Source organism: Rhineura floridana, chromosome 9 (assembly GCF_030035675.1).
Source record: "Rhineura floridana isolate rRhiFlo1 chromosome 9, rRhiFlo1.hap2, whole genome shotgun sequence".
NCBI classification, from domain to species: domain Eukaryota; kingdom Metazoa; phylum Chordata; class Lepidosauria; order Squamata; family Rhineuridae; genus Rhineura; species Rhineura floridana.
In genome coordinates, this window is record NC_084488.1 from 98068121 (window position 1) to 98091203 (window position 23083).

Here is a 23083-nt window from a genome sequence, read left to right on the forward strand (position 1 = left end):
TGGGGACTCAACTTGGGACTTTTGTATGTAAAGAATGTGTGCTACTATTGAGCTACAAACCTCTCCTGAAAGGATACCTTGTATAAGACTTGAAGGATACCAGCTGGTATTTCAGAGGGATACCACATCTAAACCAGGATATCCCATTTAGCAATTGTAGCTAATGCCTATCAATACTACTTTTCTCTGCTATTCCTGTCACAATACATTAAACTCCTATTGGGTATTGATTTTTCTTTCTAGTTAGAAGATCTGTGAATAACTTTATTCTTTCTCAGCTCCAGTGTTTGTAGGAAGGCTAAAAAGAAACAAAGGGTTGAATTCAACTAAGTTTTACTCAAAGTAGACAAGTTAGTTATGTTCATTAATTTCAATGGGGCTGAGTAAGACTACCACTGGGCACAACCCAAAGAAAATATTTTCTATAACCAAATTCTGCCTAAGATGGCCAAATGGCCAATTTAACTTAGAAAAGAGAAGGAGGGCTACAGTAAATGCTTTCAAAATGCATATATTTCAGGAATACATAAAATAGCATATTTCTCTTTAGAAACAATAAAAGTCTTAATCTTTAAAAATGGGTCACTGAGTCAGTTTTTGTGGATTCTTCAGCCTTATGGAACTGCTGGGCCAAATCTGTCCAAATACTATCCTTGTTCTTTTCTATTTTTTCCTGTTGAAGGAATAGCAAATTATACTATTTAAAATATTTATTAATGATGTGTTTTAAATTTGTATATTTGTTTTTAATGTTTTTAGTTACTGTAAACCGCCCAGAGAGCTTCGGCTATGGGGCGGTATACAAATAGAATAAATAAATAAATAAACAAATAAAGTGCTAAACTTTACACAATGCATTTCTCAGGAGTGAACTAATTAGCTAAACAAATATTTGTGAAATAAATAAATGTAAGCATATGTCCCAACCCCCAAAGCTGAACTTAAAAACAAAGAGACTCATTGTTCTATTATTTTTATATATTATTTTGTGCATCACTGTGGGGGATCACTTTTAAATTATATTTCTCAGCAGGGGACATTTAATAGGCCATATCTAAAATCAGAACATGGGAAAGTTTTACATTCATTCATTCATACTTGCATATAGAGAGTGTTTCTAGACTTTCAAATTTTGGACATGAAAACAGATGTCTCTAGAAAACCTTTTCATACTGTAAGACATGGCAGTGGCTTTTAAAAGCAATGAAACTTAAAATCTTGAGAGTGTGATTCTCAGATATTACACATGATGAGCCCTCAGTGCAAATATTTTGTATTCTACCACGGGGATATGGAACCTCAAGCCCAAATGCCAAATGCACCCCCCCACACAGCCTCTCTCTAGTGCTTTAGACTCTCCAAACTCCGCAGTAGCCTTGCACTGCACTCTCCCTTGAGTGTTTTTGCCTCACTGGAATGTACCTTTCAATTTTGAGGATTCTTGTTTACCTTGATGGATGATCGAGAGGATGTGTATAGAAACAAGCTGTATATTCGTTCCTCCACCCACTTTGACTGTGCCCCACCTACCACTGGCATTTTACCATCAGAAGATTGCCCAGAAGGGAATGTAGTCCTTGGGCTGAAAAAGGTTCCCCATCCCTGATATACAGTGAAATGTTTGAGTTCTGACCCACAGTATTAAAAAAATGTACTGTCTGCGTCTGTGTTAGAATTGCTTAATATGTTTTTTAATAATGTTTTAACCCTTTTTAAAAGTTTTTTTAAATGTTTTTAACGTTGTTTTGTTTTAATGTATTTTAAGATCTGTTTTTATGATGTTTTAAAGTGTTTTTAGCGCTTTGTTTGCCGCCCTGGGCTCCTGCTGGGAGGAAGGGCGGGATATAAATTAAATAATAAATAAATAAATAAATAAATATTTCTGCTAATTCAGCAAGGAGGTCATGAGTGACTGGACTAGTAACTTTCTCATAGAATTTCACTCCATTTCATTTTACTGTCCTGTTTCCCTACTCAACATTTTCTTAAATAAAAGGCCAGCTGAACATATTGTTTATGTTGCATGTCTAACATCAACTGGGTACTGGATTTGGAGGATCTGGCTGAAGATGACTCCACACAAGAGTAAGAGAGATAATGACAGTTGGCAACTGTTGACCCAGGCAGCATAGCTGGTCTCTTTTAGCAGGAGATATGAGGGGCTCTTCAACTGGTGCACTTGAGTGCCTTGCACATCAGGAAGGGAAATACCCCCCTGTCAAATTACCGCTATGTAGACTGCTGTGGTGGTGAAGGAAAAGACAGATATTTAGGCTTGGTGACCCAAGGAAGGGTCCTATTCCCCCCCCCATTGATGCAACTGAGTGAAAAAAGAAACAGCAGATGACCATTTTCCAACCACTTAAAATGAAAAATGTCCAGGAACTGTCTATACTCACTACATGGGAGATATGCTTCATCTGATCCTGCCTACTTATCACAGAATTTTAGTGACATGCTAGAAACTAACGAAGACGGCACACTGTCTCTTCAATGGGAAATGATGATGATATGTGTGTCTCCCTTTGCTCCCTGATTACGTGCAGAGATATATCTACCAAGTTATTTAGCATATATAAATCAAGGTGCAGTAAAAAATCTGATTAGTTCACTTATGAAAAGAAGAGCAATCCATCTCCATATGAGCATCATATAAAATTTCACGCACATTTAGGAAAGGAGCAGGAAACTGTTCTACACTGAAGACAGAGCATTAGTCCATCTAGCTCAGTATTTTCTACACTGATTGGCAGTAGCTTTCCAGGGTTTCAGACACATATCTCTCCCAGCCCAACCTGGGGATTGAACCATGAACCTTCTGCATACACTGCATTGAGCAATGTCCACTGCCAATCGGACTCTTGAGGAGATCTTTCAGAAGGATATTCTTCTGTTACCAACATCCAACAATCACAAATGACCTTATGCATCTGAACTACATGTCCCGTATCTGTGAAGCCCTAACAGTTAGGTGATGCCAATGGTATTATAATGACGCCATTCGTGAGACAGCAGATAGTTCTTGCTCCTGCACTAGTTCTTGGAGAATAGACCCGCTTCAAGAATAAAGATAACTTCACAGCATGTAAAAGGAAAAAAAAAGGATAACTTCAGGGTTGTTACTAACAATGACAACCCATGGGGTCATGTTTATATGAGAAAAATTATATCACTATGGCTATTTATCTATGTTTATGTTGCTTGGAGTATATCAGACTATTTTCTAAGAGCCAAACATAGAATAGCCGAGTTGGAAGGAGCCTATAGGACCACAGAGTGCAACCCCCTGCTCAATGAAGGAATCAAAGTTAAAACATACCCGACAGGTGGCTGTCCAGCTGCTTCTTGAATGCCCTGTGTAGGAGAGCCCACAACCTCCCTAGGTATTGTATTTATACCACCATATCATACTTACCTCTAAGCAGATCTTTAAAGCCCCTTTTAATACTTGAAGCAAAAACAAATAGGATGGGCACTGTACTTGCCACTTAATCCAATAAATTTTCATCATATAGCCATGTGGTCTAGTAACTACATAGTAGGGGCTTCAACCAGAACAAAGATTTAAAAAATGGAGAAGTTTGTATTTTTTTGTTTTCTTTTTGTTACTAGAGCAAAATAAAATAAATCTGCTCTGCAGCAAAATATCTCAAGAGACAATGCCTCTAGATCAAGAATACAAAGAACTATAGCTATTTTCAACAGGGGCTGCTCAGAAGCAACTACCTTATATGTATACAATAGACATTCTACTATAAGAGAATATCCCATTTTTTCACAAAGGAGATTATCTTGTGAAAAATGTTATACGAGTTTCTTTGTACAATGAAAAAATGTTAGAGACTTGATAGTTAAACAGTGAAGTACTGTGAGGTTATCCAAGAGAGATCTCAGTTCTTGATTCCATGTTCAAACTAGGAAGTAGTCCTTCCTACTAGGACAAATGAAGCATTCTGGGAAGCGATGAAGGGAGCTCAATGCTGGTAACATCCTCAGGAGCAAATGTGCGTGTGGTCCTTATACTGAAAGTAAAGTTTAAACACCTTACGGTTTTATAAAACTTAAGACTAGTTGCTAATGCAACCTTCATCTGTGCCAGTGGTCTCCAACCTTTTTCCCCCCACGGACCACTTGAAAATTGCTGAAGGTCTTGGTGGACCACCTAATGATTTTTCTGCCTGTTGTAGCAATTGTAATGCACTAGGTGTTGTATTGTTTTTTATTGTATTTTTATAGACTTGCCACAGATCACATGAGCGAAGCTTGGGAACCCCTGATCTATGTCTCTTCTCCTGATATTATAATTCTATATCTTGGTCTTCTAAATTTTTATCCATCCTCTTTTACCTATAACAAGCAAAGTTGTGTGTGTGTGTAAGCAGTTCCCTCTCTCTGGTAAGGTAGAGTGGCATGCAATTAAGTTATACTCCATGCAGAACCATTGCTATCAACAGACTTAGGCTGCAATCCAATACCCACTTACATGGGAGTAAGTCCCATCGAACTCAATGGAGCTTACTTCTGAGTAGACATGTATAGGATTGCAACCTTAGTCATGACTAACTTAAATCAATTTATTTCAATGGGTTTACTCTGAGTATGACCTCATCAGGTACTACTCATATTCAATAAATAGGGAGTTCTGTTAAGTTATTGGGTATAGACAGACCACTAAGAAGTTATAAACTCTGTTTCTGTGTAAATTAAGAGATAACTTCTCTGATAGTTGTTTGTGCGAAATCAGTGGTTTTAATTTGTGCCTTTATATACGAGAGGCTTATGTCCTAATACTTATTAAAATAAACAGTATTAATTTCCAGTTAAGTTTTATGAAAGTGCAAAGTGTACATGAACGTGAGTCCATGTGAAGTGAAATGATGGAACGTGACTACATGACATGGCTACTTGAAATACAAGAACTTCCAACAGTGTGTAAATTTGAACTACAAATATTTTTTAAAAATGAGAAAGTAAATTCAACTTTGTATTTTAGCTGAACATTTCAAGGCATTAAAATGTAGGGATAATAAATCAAAGCATGAAACTCAAGTTGAGTCTGTTTCATAATAAGACAGTGGTTCCCCTCCAACCCGGCATGTATGCATATTTCAAATGGAAATTTTAATAAGATGAACTTAACCCAGGACAGAAATAGAGACCAACTGAAGTTTCTTCTTTTTTGTACATTTGTAATTAAATCATTTTATTATAACTTTTCCCTCCTTTATGATAATGCATGCAACTATATAATAATGAATTGTTGAGGTCAATGTTGCCATGCTTCTACTCACAGAAAAACCATCAGTCATGCTTTTATCCAAGGATAATCCAACTGCTAATTAGAATCTTACTTTTATAAGATATATTGTGATAGAGCTAAGTAATTTTAACTACAGTTTTATACATAAAAGTTTCAAGTAGGAGAATTCATAAATCTAAATCTATTTGTAAGAGAGAAAACACTGTCCTATCTATAGGCACTAGATGAGCTCTCTGTGTGTTGAGCACATATCCCATTAATATATGAACTGACACATTTTGCATCAGCTGCTAGACCCTTAAATAGATTTCAAGGATGGCCTTCGTAGAGTACGCTATAGCAGTTATGTCTGTTGCTGAGCTCAACTGGTATGAGTGATGGCTGCTAGATTCAAAGAAAAATGTCACAATATTCTCAACAGGGCCAAGGAGAGAAAGCACTGTTAGCCATCATTGTAATGTGATACTGTTCTGTATACATTCCTTAGTGATCAGGAGAGACTCAACTTCATGAACAATATAGGTCTCACTTCCGGGAAGGGTGACTTAGCCTGTGCCTGCTTTTGAGACGGGCTCCTGCCTCAAAAGAAGCTTATTCAGATATATCAGTCAGTTTTTTCTTTTTTTTTTGACTGATTAAACTTCTCCCGGGTAGGGAGAAACGAAGAGATTAACCTCAAAGCCTATTTTTGTTGGGACGACCAGATCTCATTAATTTATGGGACGAGGTCCAGCCGACGAAGGTGGGACGGATTTTTAACAGCAAGCTCTATCTGATAAAGCGAACGTTCACCTTATCTTCTAAGAGAGAACGCACTAACAGGCAAGCACCCTTCTTTCTATATTTTTCTTTTACTTGACTTAAATTGTTGCTGTTTAAAAGAGATTTGCCAGATTGATCAGTTTTTGACATCTCACTGGGGAGCCATAACTTCTCTCTGCTACGCACTAATTAATAGCTTATCTCTGTTTTTGTTGCAAAAAGCTGTCCTGGATTTGCATTCTAAAGATATACACAGAAGAGGGATTTCTATTCCAGATTTTTATTTTGAAAAATATTATACTGTTTTGAGACTACTCTCTTTTTGGTCTATTTTATTTTGACGAATCTGTTTCTTGACGATTGCCATTAATTGTTTCGATCCTGGGAACTGCATTTTGTTTACTTAACTATTGGAGAGATAAGGCTGTCTGCTCTGTTTATACTGTGATGTCACCAAGTTTGGAGTATTAACCCAACTGTTGCTGAAATAAGAAGTGGTTTTCCTATATTTTTCTTTTAAAATGGCAATTAAGAAAGTGGCTGAAAATCTGGAAATAACTATGTTTCAGAAAATAATGGATGAGATTGAGATAATGAAAATTGAATTGAGTAAAATGAAGCAGGAGATTAAAGATATAAGGGTCCCTGTGAGAGAGGTGACCCTGGAAGGGGTCCCTGTGAGAGAGGAGACCCCGGAGATTGGAACAGGGGTCCCTGTGAGAGAGGTGACCCTGGAGACTGGAATAGGGGTCCCTGTGAGAGAGGAGATCCCGGAGATTGGAACCAACGTGGAACAGGAACAAGATTTGGAGTCTATGGACTTTAGAAATAAAATCTATTGTTTGGAACTCAATGTTATCTCTGAAGAAATGAATGAAGATTCTAGAGATAAAGTTATCAATGGCATGGATAATCTTCTGGACTGGAATGATGTGATGGAGCCCAATATAGAGAAAATCTATGGAATTAACTGCAGCCATGTGACAATGGAAAAACTTTTAAGAGATGACCCAGTGTATTTTGAAAAAAAGAACAGAGATATGATTTTACAGCAGTATTTCAGCAACCTATTCAGAATGGATGGCAAGAAAATATTTGGGATAGAGGTAATCCCCATCAGACTCTTACTATATGACTATGGCTTTGACAGCAAGATTATTATGGAATACTGATAATGGAAGATTGGATATTGAAATTACTGGACTTAACAAGACTACTGAAGATGGAAGATGGAAAATGGAACTAATAGAGATAATAGAACAATGGCTACTGAAATTATTGAACCTAACAGATTCTGATGTGATGGATTAATTGAAATGTTTATTTTGACTATGGTTATGACAATAAGATTATCATAATTAGTAATGAGATGGATTAATCGATATGCTTATCTGGAAAAAAAAATTGATAGATATATTTCTTAAAGAATTGAAACCTCTCTTTGACTTTTTGTGGAAAGAATAAAGTAATGTTTATGAGATTTGATGATTAAGTAAGATAACTACTGGAGGAAAGTGATTTTATAATATGACTTAAGAGACAGGATTGTTATATATTATAGACTTATAACTGATTTGATCTTTGACAAATGGGAAGTCAATATTTTACTCTTTATTTTTTATTTTTGTTTTTTTTTTCTTTTTTTCTTTTTTTCTTTTTGTTTAACTATTTTTGATTTTGTTTTTTGTCTTTGAATGTTTTATGATTTTGTCTTGTATGTTTTATGAAAATCTGAATAAAAATTATTGAAAAAAAAAAAAAAAAAAACAATATAGGTCTCAAGATCTGACAGTCGTTGGTACCTCAGTTGTGTCATCTAGCTCCCCAAAGACTACGATGGTCTTTTTAGAGTCTACTTTGAAGTGGAAGACAAGTACATATATTGAAGTTTGTGTTAACAGGGGCATCTAGGCCTAGTCTTGTTGCAAATACAGGAAAATTATTTTGTCAGCAATTTGTTTCCAATAATTAATCTAGGCTGTCTGTCCTCTTTTTAAAGACAATAGAACTCAGAAACTTCCATCAAGTTTGTATATCAGTATTCTAACCCAGAACTGATACCAAGTTTGAAGCAGGGAATTGGGTATACAGAAATTCCTGTCGTGCACGTCAGTATTTTGGCACTCCAGCAAGACATATTTAACTGTGAGGGAAATACATGGGTAATAATAATAATAATAATAATAAAATAAATAAATAAATAAATACATACATGGGTAAGGCCTTCTCCCCCAATGGATACTGATGAGTAGGGACTTCATGCCTAGTATGTCATGTCTAACCAAGCCAGGACAGTTTCCTTCCTTCAGTTTTTAAGTAATGTATTTGAACACAATGGAAGTACTGGTTTCAACTCAAGAAACATATTATCTGGCCTTCCCTCTGGTCCTTCAGCTTGGATTTAAACTAGGGAGCAACAGGAAGCTGCCTTCTACTGATTCAGACTCTTGGTCCATCCAGCTCAGTATTGTCTTCACTGACAGAAAGCAGCTCTCTAGGGTTTCAGGCAGGATTCTCTCCCAGCCCTACCTGGAGATGCCATTGGGGATTAAGCCTGAGACCTTCTGCAGGCAAAGCAGATGTTTGGCCATTGAGCTATGGCCCCTTGATGCTGAATGTTTAAAAGTATGTTTAAAAGCAAGGTAAGTTCCTTCCACTTTAGGATGGATATCAAAGGACTTCCACAAAGATATTCACTGAGGCAAAGATATTTACTATCATGATTTCTTAAGTTAAAATAAGTCCGCTAATACATGCTCGTGTTTAAAAGGTACAATCCAACATCCTCTAAAATGGATTAAAAGTTTCCTGTCACTGTAAAAGTAAAATGGAATTGGCCCTAAACATTCTATACTACCTAGAGATGCTGTAACTTAAGACCACAGCTTTAAGAAAAAAGGGCACAGACTTCATGCTATACATTTCAAGTATTTTGAGCACACTCAAAATTCACTTTGAAACTGCTTTGCATTGAGCCTGACTCTGTAGCCTGATCACGTCTACTCTGCCCAACAGCATCTCTGTGTTTTTCAGTCCTGTTTTCTGAGACCATTTAAACCAGAAGTACCAATGCTTGAACTCTGGACCTTCTACAAGCCATATGGCATATGGCACCGCCACTGATCTATAAAGCCTTCATTTATTTCCAGACACTTAGGAGAGAGTGCACACATGAAAAAACAAAAACACTCCTATTTTTAAGGCTGGCTCACAAAGGAAAGTACAAAACAAAAAAACAACCCAAACAAAAAGAGAGAAAGTGCTATGGTACCTTAGAGACACTGATGAAGTCAGCTACTGCCTATGAAAACACATGCTTGAACAGAACAATTAGTCTCTAAGGTGTCACAGTACTTACCAGTAAAGATGAACACAGCTATTTTGTGCAAACAAAAAGGGGGGAGTGTCAGCCTCTCTCCTCCTCTCCCTGCCCTATTCTTAGTGCTCCTTCATCCTGTGTTTCAAGAGTCATTTCTTACACAGGAAGCAGATACACTTGGAGTATTGTTACTCCAGTTGCTTGTCTGTAACACACTATTGTGATCTGAGCACTGTGCAGGCAGTGAGAAGATACAAGGGTTACATCAGGAGCAGAAGAGCAGGATGTCCTACAATAAGCTTTGCCAACAATGGGTGGGCAAACAGAATCTTTGTAGTTGTCCTAGAAACTAGAGAGAACACATATTACATTTACCTCCCACTTTTTTCCCAAGGAGTTCAAGGCACCAAACGTGGCTCTCCCTTCATCATTTCATCCTCAAAGCATCTCTATGGAGGTAGGCTAGGCTGAGAGATAATGAGTCTAATGATCTTCATAGCTGGGTGGACATTTCAATCTTCATCACCCCACTCTGAAACTTTAACCACTATACTAGGGATAACTAACCTGTAGCCTGCTAGAATCTGATGTTGTTGGACTCAAATTCCCATATGTCCTAGCCAGGATAGCCAATGGACAGGGATGATGGGAGTTGTCCTTTAGCACCATCTGGAGGACCACAGGTTAGCCTTACCTGCATTACACCATACTGGCTATCTCAGAGTTGGCCCATATTCTTGGGAGCTAGCAGGCAAAGCCCTCAGTGGCACCTTGTCTGCTCTAGACATGGGACCTGGTCATCATCATCATATTATTATTAATAATTAAATTTATATCCCACCCTTCCTCCCAGCAGGAGTCCAGTCTGCACCATTATAGTCTGCACCGTATGTAGTTCTTTCAAGTTAAAGCTGCCAATGGACCCTATGGGCTAGACGTCCAGTAGCTGTCTTTTATCCTACAATGTGAACTTGCAAGCCCCCAAGTGAGACTCAGATGAGCCTGGGTTTGACAGCCATAACTACTGAGCAGGCGACTGCTCAAGAATATCAGGACACATCCCCATACAGTAATATAATCTAGCATCATACCAGGAATTCTAAGTCTATTCATAGCAGGCTCAGAGAGATGTCCTGAAATATATTAATGTTTAAAAGTATATTCTATACTATCCCAACCATCAAGATATCCAAATGCAAATACAGTTAACTAAATGTAGCTTCTTCCTCCTTTTCTCCAGATGCCAAATGGTAGACAAATTTAAAAGATTTTTGCTTCCAATAAATGCTCAAATTTCAGTTATGGTGAGCCTCGATGTAAAAAGGCATTTCCTAACAATTAAGTCCATATGGGTCTTTGACCGCAATCAATAATAATAATAATAATAATAATAATAACAACAACAACAACAACAACAATTAAGTCTTTACTGGGAATATATAAAGAGCCCTACTGGTCATCAAGTCTAGTATCCTGTTTCCCCGGTGGCTAACCAGTTGCTTCTGAAAAGCCCACAACCAGGGCATGAAGGCAATAACCATCCCTGGCTGTTGCCTTTTAAGGAATGATATTCAGTGGCATGGTGCCTCTGAATCTGGAACTTCCATATGGCCATTGGAAGATCTTTGTGAAGCTTTCTAATCCCCCTTTAAAGCCTTCTAAGCTAGCGGCTGTTGCTACATCTTGTGGCAGTGAATTTCATTAATTATGAATTGTGTGAAGCAGTACATTCTTTTAGACATCTATGCGGATACACTAGCTGAAATGGGGTCCAGATGATATTAAAATACCACATGAACTGCTATGTCTTGTAGGTACTGTATATCGACACAATATTAATCATATGTGATTTGAGGTTGATAGAACCTAAATTTGGCATGGCCTGCTGCCATTGCTGATGTAAATTTTCTAAAACAAGTAAGAATCACCTTCAGCTTTTAAACAAGTTAATGATTTCTGTAAATAGAGTTGATACAATTGACCTGGAATTTGCTTTTTGACAGTGTTGTGAAAACATGTACAAACTTAACGTGTGTATAACCACAAACAATTGACCTCTACAATTTTACAGCCAAATTTCTTATAAATACTTTGCACTGAGACTAGTTACACTGCCACAGTCAAAACTACTCCCACACTCTGAGCACAGCCTAATGGTTCTGAAGCTTTGTATATTGTGCTAGTGTCCAACTTCATTTTCATGGCAATGAAGCCAAAAACTGAGTCAGCAACTGGACATCTAGAAGGAGAATTTTGATATGTCACAATCCCTAAGGCTGGCCATGTGCTCCCTTAGGCAGGAAGCAAGCAAAATTTATGTGAAGGCTAGCTTCAATTCCCTTATAAACCATCACATTCCCACAAGGATTCTGTTGGAATTTTACAGTCTCCTTGCTTCTCTCAATGCAGCTTCCCCTTCATAGTAATCAACTGATTTTTTTTAAGAGACGTAATGCAGGGACTGCCACATCACAGCATATAGAAACATGTGCAAAATTAGTCCCCACATGGAAAATCTGACTTATCATGTAAGAATAATTCCAGACTGAGAAGGCACCAGTCATTTTCTGTAAAGCTAAAATAAAATGAAAAATTACTGTTAAAAATGTACTTGGAAATGCGGTAGTAGCCGAATCACTCAGCCTCTTCGCAGAAATTAAGCAAGGCAACAAAACAAAGCTCTGAATGCCACAGCATCAGCTTCAAAACTCCTGTGGAGGGCCTCCTCAACCCTCTTATCACATGGGTCTTTTGCCCCCCCCCCTTCTGGGGGAATAACTGCAGAACTAGCAAGGGCCACAATGGGCAAGTCTACAGCAGGAAAAACGTAAACATGCCATGATTCATTCAGCAAAGACGTAGCGCTTCTTAGCCCATTTAGGGAGCAGCTTTGATTTGCTAGAAAATGCCCATTCTGCATCCCACACATCATCAAAAGCCTGAGGAAAAGGGACTGTAATGGGTTTAGTATCAGTGGAAGGAAAAGCCTTTTTAGCCCCCACTGATCCGGAGGGAGTGGGAGCATCGCACCCCCTCCCAAGCCTCAGTCAACTATAACACCCTACGTGTCTTGATAAGAAGTGGCTGAAAGATCTCTGGAGAGAAAAGTCTGGGTTGAGCCTGAACCTCTTCCAGCTCCTCTTCAGACAATTCACCTCCTTCTCTATCAGGCCCATGAGGTGAGTCATCACAATCAGATAAGGCCCCCTGTCCCACAGTAGCCTACTTAGGTGGAAGCTCTGCACTGGGAGACATAGAACCCAACGGAGGAGAAAGCCCCAGCAGCACAGGCATCTGAGTTGTGAGGGGTTGACTTTATTGAGGCAGTGCCTTTTCCTGAGTAGGATGGGCTTCTGCCTGGGTAGATGAAGAGTTCTGCGTAGAAGAAATGTGCTGTGCCTGAGCACTGCAGCAAGTTGGCTGCGAATCCTGGTCTCCCACTGCAGTCGCTACATCACCCCCACTGCCCTGTGTCATGTAAAGATGCAAGGGTGGGGAAACACTCTTAGAGTTACAGGGAGAAGAGGAAGGCTATCTGGCAGAGCTATTGTGGGACCACAGTCTGCCAGATTTCCCTTCTGTACAGTGACGTGAGGGAGACCTTCATCTCCGTTTCCCCTTATGTGAATGTCTGCCAGAGTGCCTATCTCATTTACACTTGAGGACACGGTGCATAGAACCGTTGATCTCCAAAGAGATAAACCACTTAACTCAGGACATGAACTTGGTAAACTGGGCGTGAGGGGGAGAAACATCCAAACCATCACCAGACAATTGAGTACTCACCCCTACCCCACTGCCCTCGCTTAGAGCAGGTGAAGGCGCTGGCGGAAAACACCCTGAGCCTTGCATTAGCAGCTCACTAATGTCAGACATGTCTCCCACGTGACTGGAGCCGTGGCGGGAGATCGCTGAAGAGGCCATAAAATGATGGGCGTGGCTGCCCTGTGGTATGGGGGGAAATGCGGGAAGCTGCAGTGATGGCACCTCGCCTACCATGTGAACTGCTCAACCCCTTCACTGCCACAGATGCTCCGGAGTAGGGGCTAGACATCCCGAGGCAGCACTGGCCATTAGGCAGGGGGAGCTGGAGATTGTGATCCTGCTCAATACTAGTGTTGCAGAAACGCAGTTCCACAGAGCTGTCAGGCTTAACCTGTATAAAAATGGCAGCCGCATTAGCTGATAAGCGCTGTGGCTTGCCAAGCTCTGAAGTTAAAGAGCACCTGCGCAGCACCCAAATACCCAGCCAGGCAGGAAATCCCTCACATGCCCTTCCCAAACAAGCCATTGAAAAAAAGGCAGGCAGGAAAAAACACAAATGGAGGAATAAAAAGTCAGGGCTATAGGGAGGGACAGAACAAAAAGGAACTGGACAATTAATCAAGCGGGGATCTAAGACCTGAAAGATAGAGAGCCAACAGTAAAGAGAACAACAGACAAAGAGAGGAGAAACAGCCAAAAATAAAAAGGATTTGAACTCGAGTGAAAAGACCCAACCTTCACAGACCACAGGCAGGGCTGGTCTGGAGGGCAGGGCGACTCCTCCCCCTGAACAGGAGGCAAAAGGAGTTGAAGACCCTGCCTGTCATGACCGGTAGGAGGAGTCATCCCTATCAGAAACATCCTCTAGCCCTATCTAGCAAACTAACATGCTCAATAAGGCAAAACTGATGAATTCCATAGAGAAAAGGTAACAACTTTTTCAGCAACGCTATGATTCCCATCAACAATATTCCATTAACAAGTACACTTCTATTGTTCTCATATAACACTTATTCAGTGAAACTCACAGTGACACAAGCTACTTTGATATTGCTTACTGTGTACTAGTAAATAACGTATTTAGAAATAGGGCAATTACTATATAGTAACATATAACAAAGTGTTACGTTTGTATTTGATTCCAACTTCCTTTTTGCAGACATCACACACACACCGGGGGGGGGGGGAGAGAGAGGGAGAGAGAGAGAGAGAGAGAGAGAGAGAGAGAGAATAAAAAGCACATCCTTACCTTTGTATGGGGAAGCTGACTCTTACATGGGAATGTTGATGCTCTTAAACAGTAACATTTACAGCAGGAGGAGAGAGCTGTGGCTATCCAGATATTGTTGTACTCTCAAGCTCCATCAACCCCAGCAAGCATGGCTAATGGTCATGGCTGGCTGGAGCAAAAATGACTTGCAGGGTTTGGTGGAGTCACTATGCTAGCTTCCCAGCAGGTGGATTGCTTTGCTTACTGGGAGGGAGGGAGGCAGCGGGGAAGTCAGCGTGGAGTGAATGCCCTCCTGGTAACCAACAGCAACCCATCAGCCGGAAAACTAGGGTAGCAGCTCCACCTCACCTGGTGAGTTGCATCTGGGTACGATTTATAGTCCCGCAATATCTGGTGGGCCACACGTTTCCCAACCCTTTTTTACAGTCTAATACAAAAAATATTTACACTTCTGAACAGCATGATTCACTCTCTAAATGTAGCACCAATGATAAATGTCCAAGTTACACGTCCAAAATTCCTAACAAATATCAGAACTACTGTGTCATCTGAACACTAAAAATCTATTTTGCCCACAAAAATTCTAAGACAATTGTTAAAATGGGTGCTCTATGTGCAATTGGTATGTTTGGGGCCACAACATAAGGAGAACAGTTAGGTGTCAACTGCCCTAGGCTCCTGCCGGGAGGAAGGGTGGGATATAAATCAAATAATAAATAAATAAATAAAACTGTACAGGGTTGTTGTATCACAGATTTATAGACCTGGGTGTTTCAGGATTTTCCCATCTACTCTACTCCTCTGCTACAAACCAGGACTGTCTCTACAACAGCCACTGTTAATCCAGACTACCAGTATGCAGGTGCACTGTATAACAGTGCCAGCAATTTTACTTGTGATGCCAAGTATAGTAATCAGTAAGAACCTAAATGCGAGCAAAATCAGTCTAACTTTATTAATCGGTGTTGAAAGAAAACAGGTTAACTCCCCCAATAACATTATCTACAGAAACGAAATTAGACCAGCCTTCATGTTTTTTTTAAAGCATTTTACTTACATCTATAAAACCCCACTATATTTGTCAAGGATCTGGCTACTGCCATTTTTAAAAAATGGGACTTCTGACAGCCTGTCATTCAAGCTACGCTTAATTGTGACAGCACCCACAGATGTCTTGCAGAAATCAGCACTAACGACAACAAAACAAGAAAAAATGAACAAGAAACAGGCTTTTAAAAAAAATAAAACACTGATATTTGAACACTTACGGCTGTCATAACATATGTTGCCCAAGGCACGTCCTGTTTGAAGAAGCACTTCTTGGTCTTTGCAGTTTAAGAGCTGCACCAGAGGAGGGATCAAGCCAGCATCCACGCATGGATTCCGCATAAATTCTACAAGCCATAGAGAGAGGTTTAATTAAAGGCTAGTTGTTAAGGATTGATTGTTTCTTGTTAACAGAGCCATTTTTCCTCCAGCAAATGTTTTCATTTCCAAATTCACATATACCAGAAGCACTGCAGCTGCTTCACAGTGTAAGAACTAATTTATGTATAGACCAAAAGCAGTCTAGTTCCAACAACAACAAAACCCCCTAGAAATTATGGGCACAGTCCAAATTCTACATATTGATTGCCTGCTGTGGATTCATTTGGTAAGGATAAAAAGTATTTTAAATAACCTTTATTTTAAAAATCTAACAATTAAACACTGAGCTTGTTTTAGGAACAATAAAGGCAAGAAAATATCAGCCCCTCTTGTTCTGCCCCTCTTACATTAAAGAGTTCTAAACAATCCAATTAAAGAACACCTGATTTAAGGCTGCTGCATCCTTGTGTCCAAAGTAAATTTCTTGCTTCAATACAGGATCTTGATTAAACCATAAATGAAAGTAAAGCAAAATTCAAAGCTATAGCTCAACAGACTGTAGGCTGTGCACTAAATCACAGTATCTCCTAAATTATTAGACTAGGGGACTTAGTCAAAGACCCTAGGGCCTCCCCACTTAACCACAGCAGGCCTCTCAAAAGTCATTCAATGTTCTATTTATAAAATGAAAATAGAAAGCAATGAGAGAAATAACATTAATATTTAGCATATGTATAGCACCTTTAAGCATTCAAAGCAGTTCACAGGCATTATCTAATTGTAATCCTTGCAACAACCCTGTAATGGATTCAGTACAATTTTATATAGCATAATTAATAAGCTTTAGAAATATGCTGTGCCCACTTAAAAGCCTGGACTGCAACGTGCATAGGAATGAAAGCACTACATGTTGTTTCTGGCCCTGGGCTCCATAATTCCAGTGGCTGGTCCTTCTTCAATAAAAGGGCACACAGGTATGCAATATCACCAACACTGTTGTGGCCCAGGCACCCCATACTTCAGCAGCTCTGCATATCCACACCATACATTTAAAGCACATCTCTCCCCCTCACTACAAAGAATACTGGGAATTGTAAGAGTGCTAGGAATGGTACCTTTATGAAGGGTACCTGCAGCACCCAGAATTCTTTGGGTGGAGCTATGTACTTTAAATGTGCTTTTTAAATATGTGGAGATAATGGCCATTCACACCTGATAAGTGCCTAATTTTGAGGCTGGGCTTATGCTTTGAAATGCATGAAAGGTTTATTATCATACCACTTTTCTCTCTGTACAAAAAAGATCTGAATAGTCCAGAATTAAAAATCTAAAAAAAAATGTATATGCAGCAGTACACGTATGCCACTGTGTAGCACCTGCCAAAATAAGTCACAGGTGCTAAATGTGGCCTTTGGCAGCTTTGAATACGTAGTTAATAAACTGCTGTCTCCTTGCAGGGTAATTGCTTTCAGGAAGCTGGTGCAGTTTACACATGATGCATTCAGTTACAAAAGCAGGACCAGAATTTCAGAACTGCAACCATGAGCAGCAGGTGGAAACTCACCAGTTTGGTTCCCTTGCCAGAATCTTCAAAAAGGAGTAAGAAATGTTAACATTGTTTGCCTTCCCTCACCCCTCCTCAAGACCTATATATTGCACTGCCAGTCCATTAAAGTCTGCTAGTTCATGTGTGAGGAAGAGATTCACCACTGTGCAGAATCTCAAGCAATGGTAAGGTACCCTGGGATGAACTGTAGATTCAAATCTCTGCAAGTGACCACAGCAATGTTAGACTTGCTTCATTCCCACCCATCCCCTATGAGATTTCTGCTAGGGTTTGATACAAAAGTACCAGCAACACTGGGAGACTAACAAGAGCTTGCAGCAGCTTAAGACCTTGCTAGAGACAGCATTATATTTGGGATCAGAATAAAGACTTCACTTGTATCTTATTTTACAGTATAGACATGTGTATCGAAATGGCCCTAGCAGTCTTTCAGAGAAAAACTTAAAAGTTTGGCAAGGATATCATTGACAAGGGGCTTCTTGGGAAAAAGACAAATGCATATAAGAATGAATTAGAAATTAAAGCCAAATTAGTGCATTAATATAACTTATGGTGTTAAATTTAACTCAAAGACCTTGCACAAATGTGTCTGCAGTGACACTTGCAGACCCAACTGTGGAAGTCTTGCCACTTAGTTGTGCCTAATAAAAATTACACAACAGTTAATGTTATAAAAATAACTGCAACTCCAAAGTGCTTTGATGTATCTGGCAAATGGATGACAAATATATTATCAAGGCAGAACAGAACACAAAGAATGGAATGAAAGTGAGAGAAATGAAAAACATATATTCTATAAAATGAAAACATAAATGAAGTAAAACATACTGACAAGCGAGCCGCAAAACTGAAGATGTTCCAGCAGAAAAGGTCTTGTGGAAAACCTCACCATTTTTGGCTACTTCTGCTATGACGTTAGCTACTTTTGCAGTGCAGGAAGACTGCGGAGTCAACAGACTTGCAAACACTTGAAGGATCCCACTTTTCTGGATTTTTTCACTTGTCTCTGTATCTGAAAAGAGAGAAAAATGCATAAAACAGAATTTAGCAGGACTGTTGTTGTTATGTGCTTTCAAGATGATTTTGACTTATGGTAACCCTATGAATCAGCGACCTCTAAGAGCATCTGTTATAAACCACCCTGTTCAGATCTTGTAAGTTCAGGTCTGTAGCTTCCTTTATGAAATCAATCCATCTCTTGTTTGGTCCTCCTTTTTTACTCCCTTCTATTTTCCCAGCATTATTGTCTTTTCTAGTGAATCATGTCTTCTCATTATGTGTCCAAAGTATGATAACCTCAGTTTCATCATTTTAGCTTCTAGTGATAGTTCCGGTTTAATTTGTTCTAACACCCAATTATTTGTCTTTTTTGAGGTCCATGGTATCCGCAAAACTCTCCTCCAACACCACATTTCAAATGAGTTGATTTTTCTCTTATCCGCTTTTTTCACTGTCCAACTTTCACATCCACACATAGAGATCGGGAATGCCATGGTCTGAATGATTCTGACTTTAGTGTTCAGTGATACATCTTTGCATTTGGGGACCTTTTCTAGTTCTCTCATAGCTGCCCTCCCCAGTCCTAGACTTCTTCTAATTTCTTGAAGTTTCATACCTAATATGAAATTCTAAATCTAGATACTAAAACCAAAGAATGATCCCTTGTGCCATTAGTTTAGAGAAAAGATTCAGAGATGTGACAGAGGTGTATAAAGTTATGTAAGGTGTAGATAAAGTGTCCCCCCCTCATAATGCTAGAACTCCAGGAGATCCAATGAGGTTGAATGTTGGAAGATTCAAGACAGACAAAAGAAAATGCTACTTCACACAGTGCTTAGTTAAAACTATGGAATTCACTCCCATAAGAAGTAGTAATGTCCACCAACTTGGACGGCTTTAAAAGAGGATTAGACAAATCATGGAGAATAAGGCTGTCAGTGGCTACTAACCACATTGGGTATATCTACCTCCACTGTCAGAAGGAATATTATTTATTTATTTAATTTTATTTGTATCCCACCCTTCCTCCCAGCAGGAGCCCAGGGCGGCAAACAAAGCGCTAAAAACACTTTAAAACATCATAAAAACAGATCTTAAAACACATTAAAACAAAACAGCGTTAAAAACATTTAAAAAAACAACTTAAAAAAACATATTAAGCAATTCTAACACAGACGCAGACTGGGATAACTCTCAACTTAAAAGGCTTGTTGAAAGAGGAAAATCTTCAAAAGGCACCAAAAAGATAGCAGAGATGGCGCCTGCCTAATATTCAAGGGGAGGGAATTCCACAGGGTAGGTTATATATTGTGCAGAACAAATTTCCTGATAAGATGGTATCTGCAGGAGGCCCTCACCTGCAGAGCTCAGTGATCGACTGGGTATATAAGGGGTAAGTTGGTCTTTCAGGTATCCTGGTCCTGAGCTGTATAGGGCTTTGTACACCAAAACTAGAACCTTGAATTTGGCCCGGTAGCAAATGGGCAACCAGTGCAATTCTTTCAGCAGTGGGGTGACATGTTGGCGATACCAGGCCCCAGTGAGCAGTCTCGCCACTGCATTTTGCACCAGCTGCAGCTTCCGGACCAACCTCAAGGGCAACCCCACATAGAGCTCATTACAGTAATCCAGCCTGGAGGTTACCAGTGCAAGGACAACAGTGGTCAGGCTATCCCAGTCCAGAAACGGCCGCAGATGTCTTACCAGCTGAAGCTGGTAAAAGGCACTCCTAGCCACGGAGGTCACCTGGGCCTGTAGTGACAAAGATGGATCCAGGAGCACCCCCAGACTAAGAACCTGCTCTTTCAGATGGAGTATGACCCCATCCAAAGCAGGCAACTGACCAATTCCGAACTTGGGAACCACCAACCCACAGTGCCTCTGTCTTGCTAGGATTCAGACTCAGTTTTATTGGCCCTCATCCAGCCCACCACCGAGTCCAGGCAGCAGTCCAGGACTTGCACGGCCTCTCCTGATTCTGATGTTACAGAGAAATAGAGCTGGGTATCATCAGCATACTGCTGACACCTCACCCCAAAGCTCCTGATGACTGCTTCCAAGGGCTTCATATAGATGTTAAACAGCATGGGGGACAAGATGGTACCCTGCGGCACCCCACAGCACAACTGCCAGGGGGCCAAAAGACAGTCACCAATGCCATTATCTGATAGCGACCTTGGAGATAGGATCGGAACCACTGTAAAACAGTGCCTCCAATACCCAGCTCACCAAGTTAGCCCAGAAGGATATAATGGTCAATAGTATCAACAGCTGCTGAGAGATCAAGTAAGAATAACAGGGCCGCACTCCCCTTGTCCTACTCCCAATAAAGGTCATCCATCAGGGCGACCAAGGCTGATTCAGTCCCATAACCAGGCCTGAACCCAGATTGGAATGGGTCAAGATAATCTGTTTCATCCAAGAGGACAGTATGGCCCCACTTTTCGGTGGTCTGCTTTTTGGCATTCCGCTAATACAGTGGTTTTCAATTAGAGTAAGGCCACACTCATACGGTGCTTGATCCACTTTTACGGCATTTTTTAGGCATCGGGCACCATTCTATTGACGGAGTTCCGCTTTTCGGCAGGTTTCGCTTTTAGGTGGGGGTCTGGAACATAACCCACCGTAAGAATGGGGCCCTACTGTACTTGCAATTGCTGTGCCACAACCCTCTCAATCAACTTCCCTTAGAAGCAGGTATTTGCAACCGGGCTGTTGCAAAGCAATGGGTCCAGGGTGGGCTCTTTCAGAAGTGGTCAGATCACTGCCTCTTTTAAGACAGTTGGAACCATTCCCTCCCGCAACGATGCATTGACCACACCCTGGACCCACTTGGTTATATCCCAGCCCAATCACTGAAGTCTTTGGGGGAGTTTCTGTTGGTGGTCCCCCATGGCTCAAATGCACAGCCTGCAATGACTATAAGCTGTGCATTCAGTGTAGTGGGCTCAAGCCTGTGGCACTCCCTTCCAACTGAGACAGGTAGCCTCCTTGTTGAACTTCAGGTTAAGCGTTTTTTGTTCCAGCAGGCATTTTAAGGGAGCGTTTGGTTTTATTATGGTTTTATTGTTTTGTTTTATGTATGGCTCGTTTTTATGTATACCACTTAGAAATATGAATGATTAAACTGTACACCAATTACCGCATAAAGCTTCCAGCATCTGCATTGAATGGCATAAACTACACAAGCAGCATTACAGGTGAAAAAGTGTTTCAAATCATGTATTTTGCAGTTGGCAGGATTTTCGAACTCTGTCATCTTGCTTGTGAATCAACAGTAAACAGTATGTATATATTTAAGAGTATTAGACTAGCTTTACTCTATTTGTTATACTGATTTCCTGCACATCGTCGTAGATGCTCAGAGGGATGTTTATCTATACAAAATGTCTGTGAGGCCGGGGAAATAATGAATTTCAAGGGTATCAACTGAGCTTCAGAACCGAGTAGAATAAGCGTTCTGGATATAAATCCAGTATTCTAGCCACTGGTGCGATGAGATAGGTCAGATCCCTGTAGACATAGTTCTGAGGATGCAGGTAAAGAGTAAAATCCTGTAGGCTGTTATTTTACCTTCTTTTAGAACAACATAGACCCAATATGTCAAATCGCTTTGGTATTAGATACATGCTGAATATTAAGTGAATTCTTTAAGAACACAACAGGGACATGAGACTTTTGTCATTACTACAGATATAAAACCCAGCTTCTCCCTCTCAATCCTATGCATACTTACTCAGAAGTAAGCCCCACTACACTCAGCGAGGCTTACTTACAGGAAAGCATGCAGCCTTGCTTCTGATGCACCCTCCAATTAGAGTGTACACAGGAAGCCCAGCACACAGTGATGTATTGCTTTTGCATAAAGCAGTATCAGAGCAGATTTGACAACAGCTCTCCATCTACCTTCTCCCCAGGCTCTGCACAGTTTGGCCTCTTTAATATAGCACAGGTCTTATTCTCTGGGTATACACCTACCATGGAAAGAGGTGTATATGTTAGGAGTAATGTAAGTTCAGCAGTTAATGTGTGTAATAATAGCCATTGGGCACATTCACTAGGCCTCATGGAGAATGCACACATAATTTCCACGAAGAAGGAATTGTGCATATTTCCCAGTCAATATATGTAATCTCCAACAGGCCTTGAGGAATGTGCACATATAGACTGAATTTTGAATATTCTCTGGTCATTATGCACAATCTCCAACAATTCCCTCTCCACGGACTGATTATTTCCATGTTCTCCATGAGGCCTGGTGAATGTGCATAATGGCCAGTTATTATGCACATCTACTCAACTCACATTACCCCAACACACACACCTCAAACTGATGCCAACTTCTCTACTTCAATAATAATGGCCTTTTTCGAAGAAGTTCTAGAAATATATGAATTTCCAGTAATAAACAACAGGGAAAACTCAATCAAATAATTGCCAAGAGGAGTTTTTGTATATTAGAGAGAAATGGGTGCTTTACATTTCAGTGTCTGAATTACAAGAAGGTGTTTTTGTGGCTGAATTTCTTTTTCCTTTTAAGAGGAATATACTAGTCACAATCCACTGGGAGTTTCTCTTGCAAACACCACCATTGCGCAACTCCCAATCTTTTCAATAAAAGAAACAAATAAGAAGTTCCCACTGGATTGTCCCTACAATATTATCTACAATTAGCATGCAAGATACAATAATGTGATCCCACCTTCTGCATTACAGAAAACCTTACACAGTATAGACTTGCTTTTATCACCTACGGTTTGATGGACTCGTTCACTGTGCAAATTAAATCAATAGTATAAAATGTATCCTGAA

At 40.0% G+C, this 23083-nt stretch overlaps 1 protein-coding gene across 5 annotated transcripts in view; it reads right to left on the bottom strand.

Annotated features, from left to right (window-relative positions):
• The window catches only part of RAP1GDS1 (Rap1 GTPase-GDP dissociation stimulator 1), a 150801-nt gene that overhangs the window by 57480 nt on the left and 70238 nt on the right, over positions 1-23083 (bottom strand). For 3 of the 5 annotated variants that reach the window (XM_061582903.1, XM_061582905.1, XM_061582902.1), the window contains exons 3-4: positions 18162-18284; positions 15606-15731 (exon numbers count right to left, since the gene is read on the bottom strand). In XM_061582903.1, coding sequence (XP_061438887.1) covers positions 15606-15731; positions 18162-18284 — 249 coding nt within the window. Of the gene's footprint in view, positions 1-15605; positions 15732-18100; positions 18285-23083 lie in introns of those variants that run through there. The other 2 variants (XM_061582906.1, XM_061582907.1) reach the window with 2 other exon arrangements.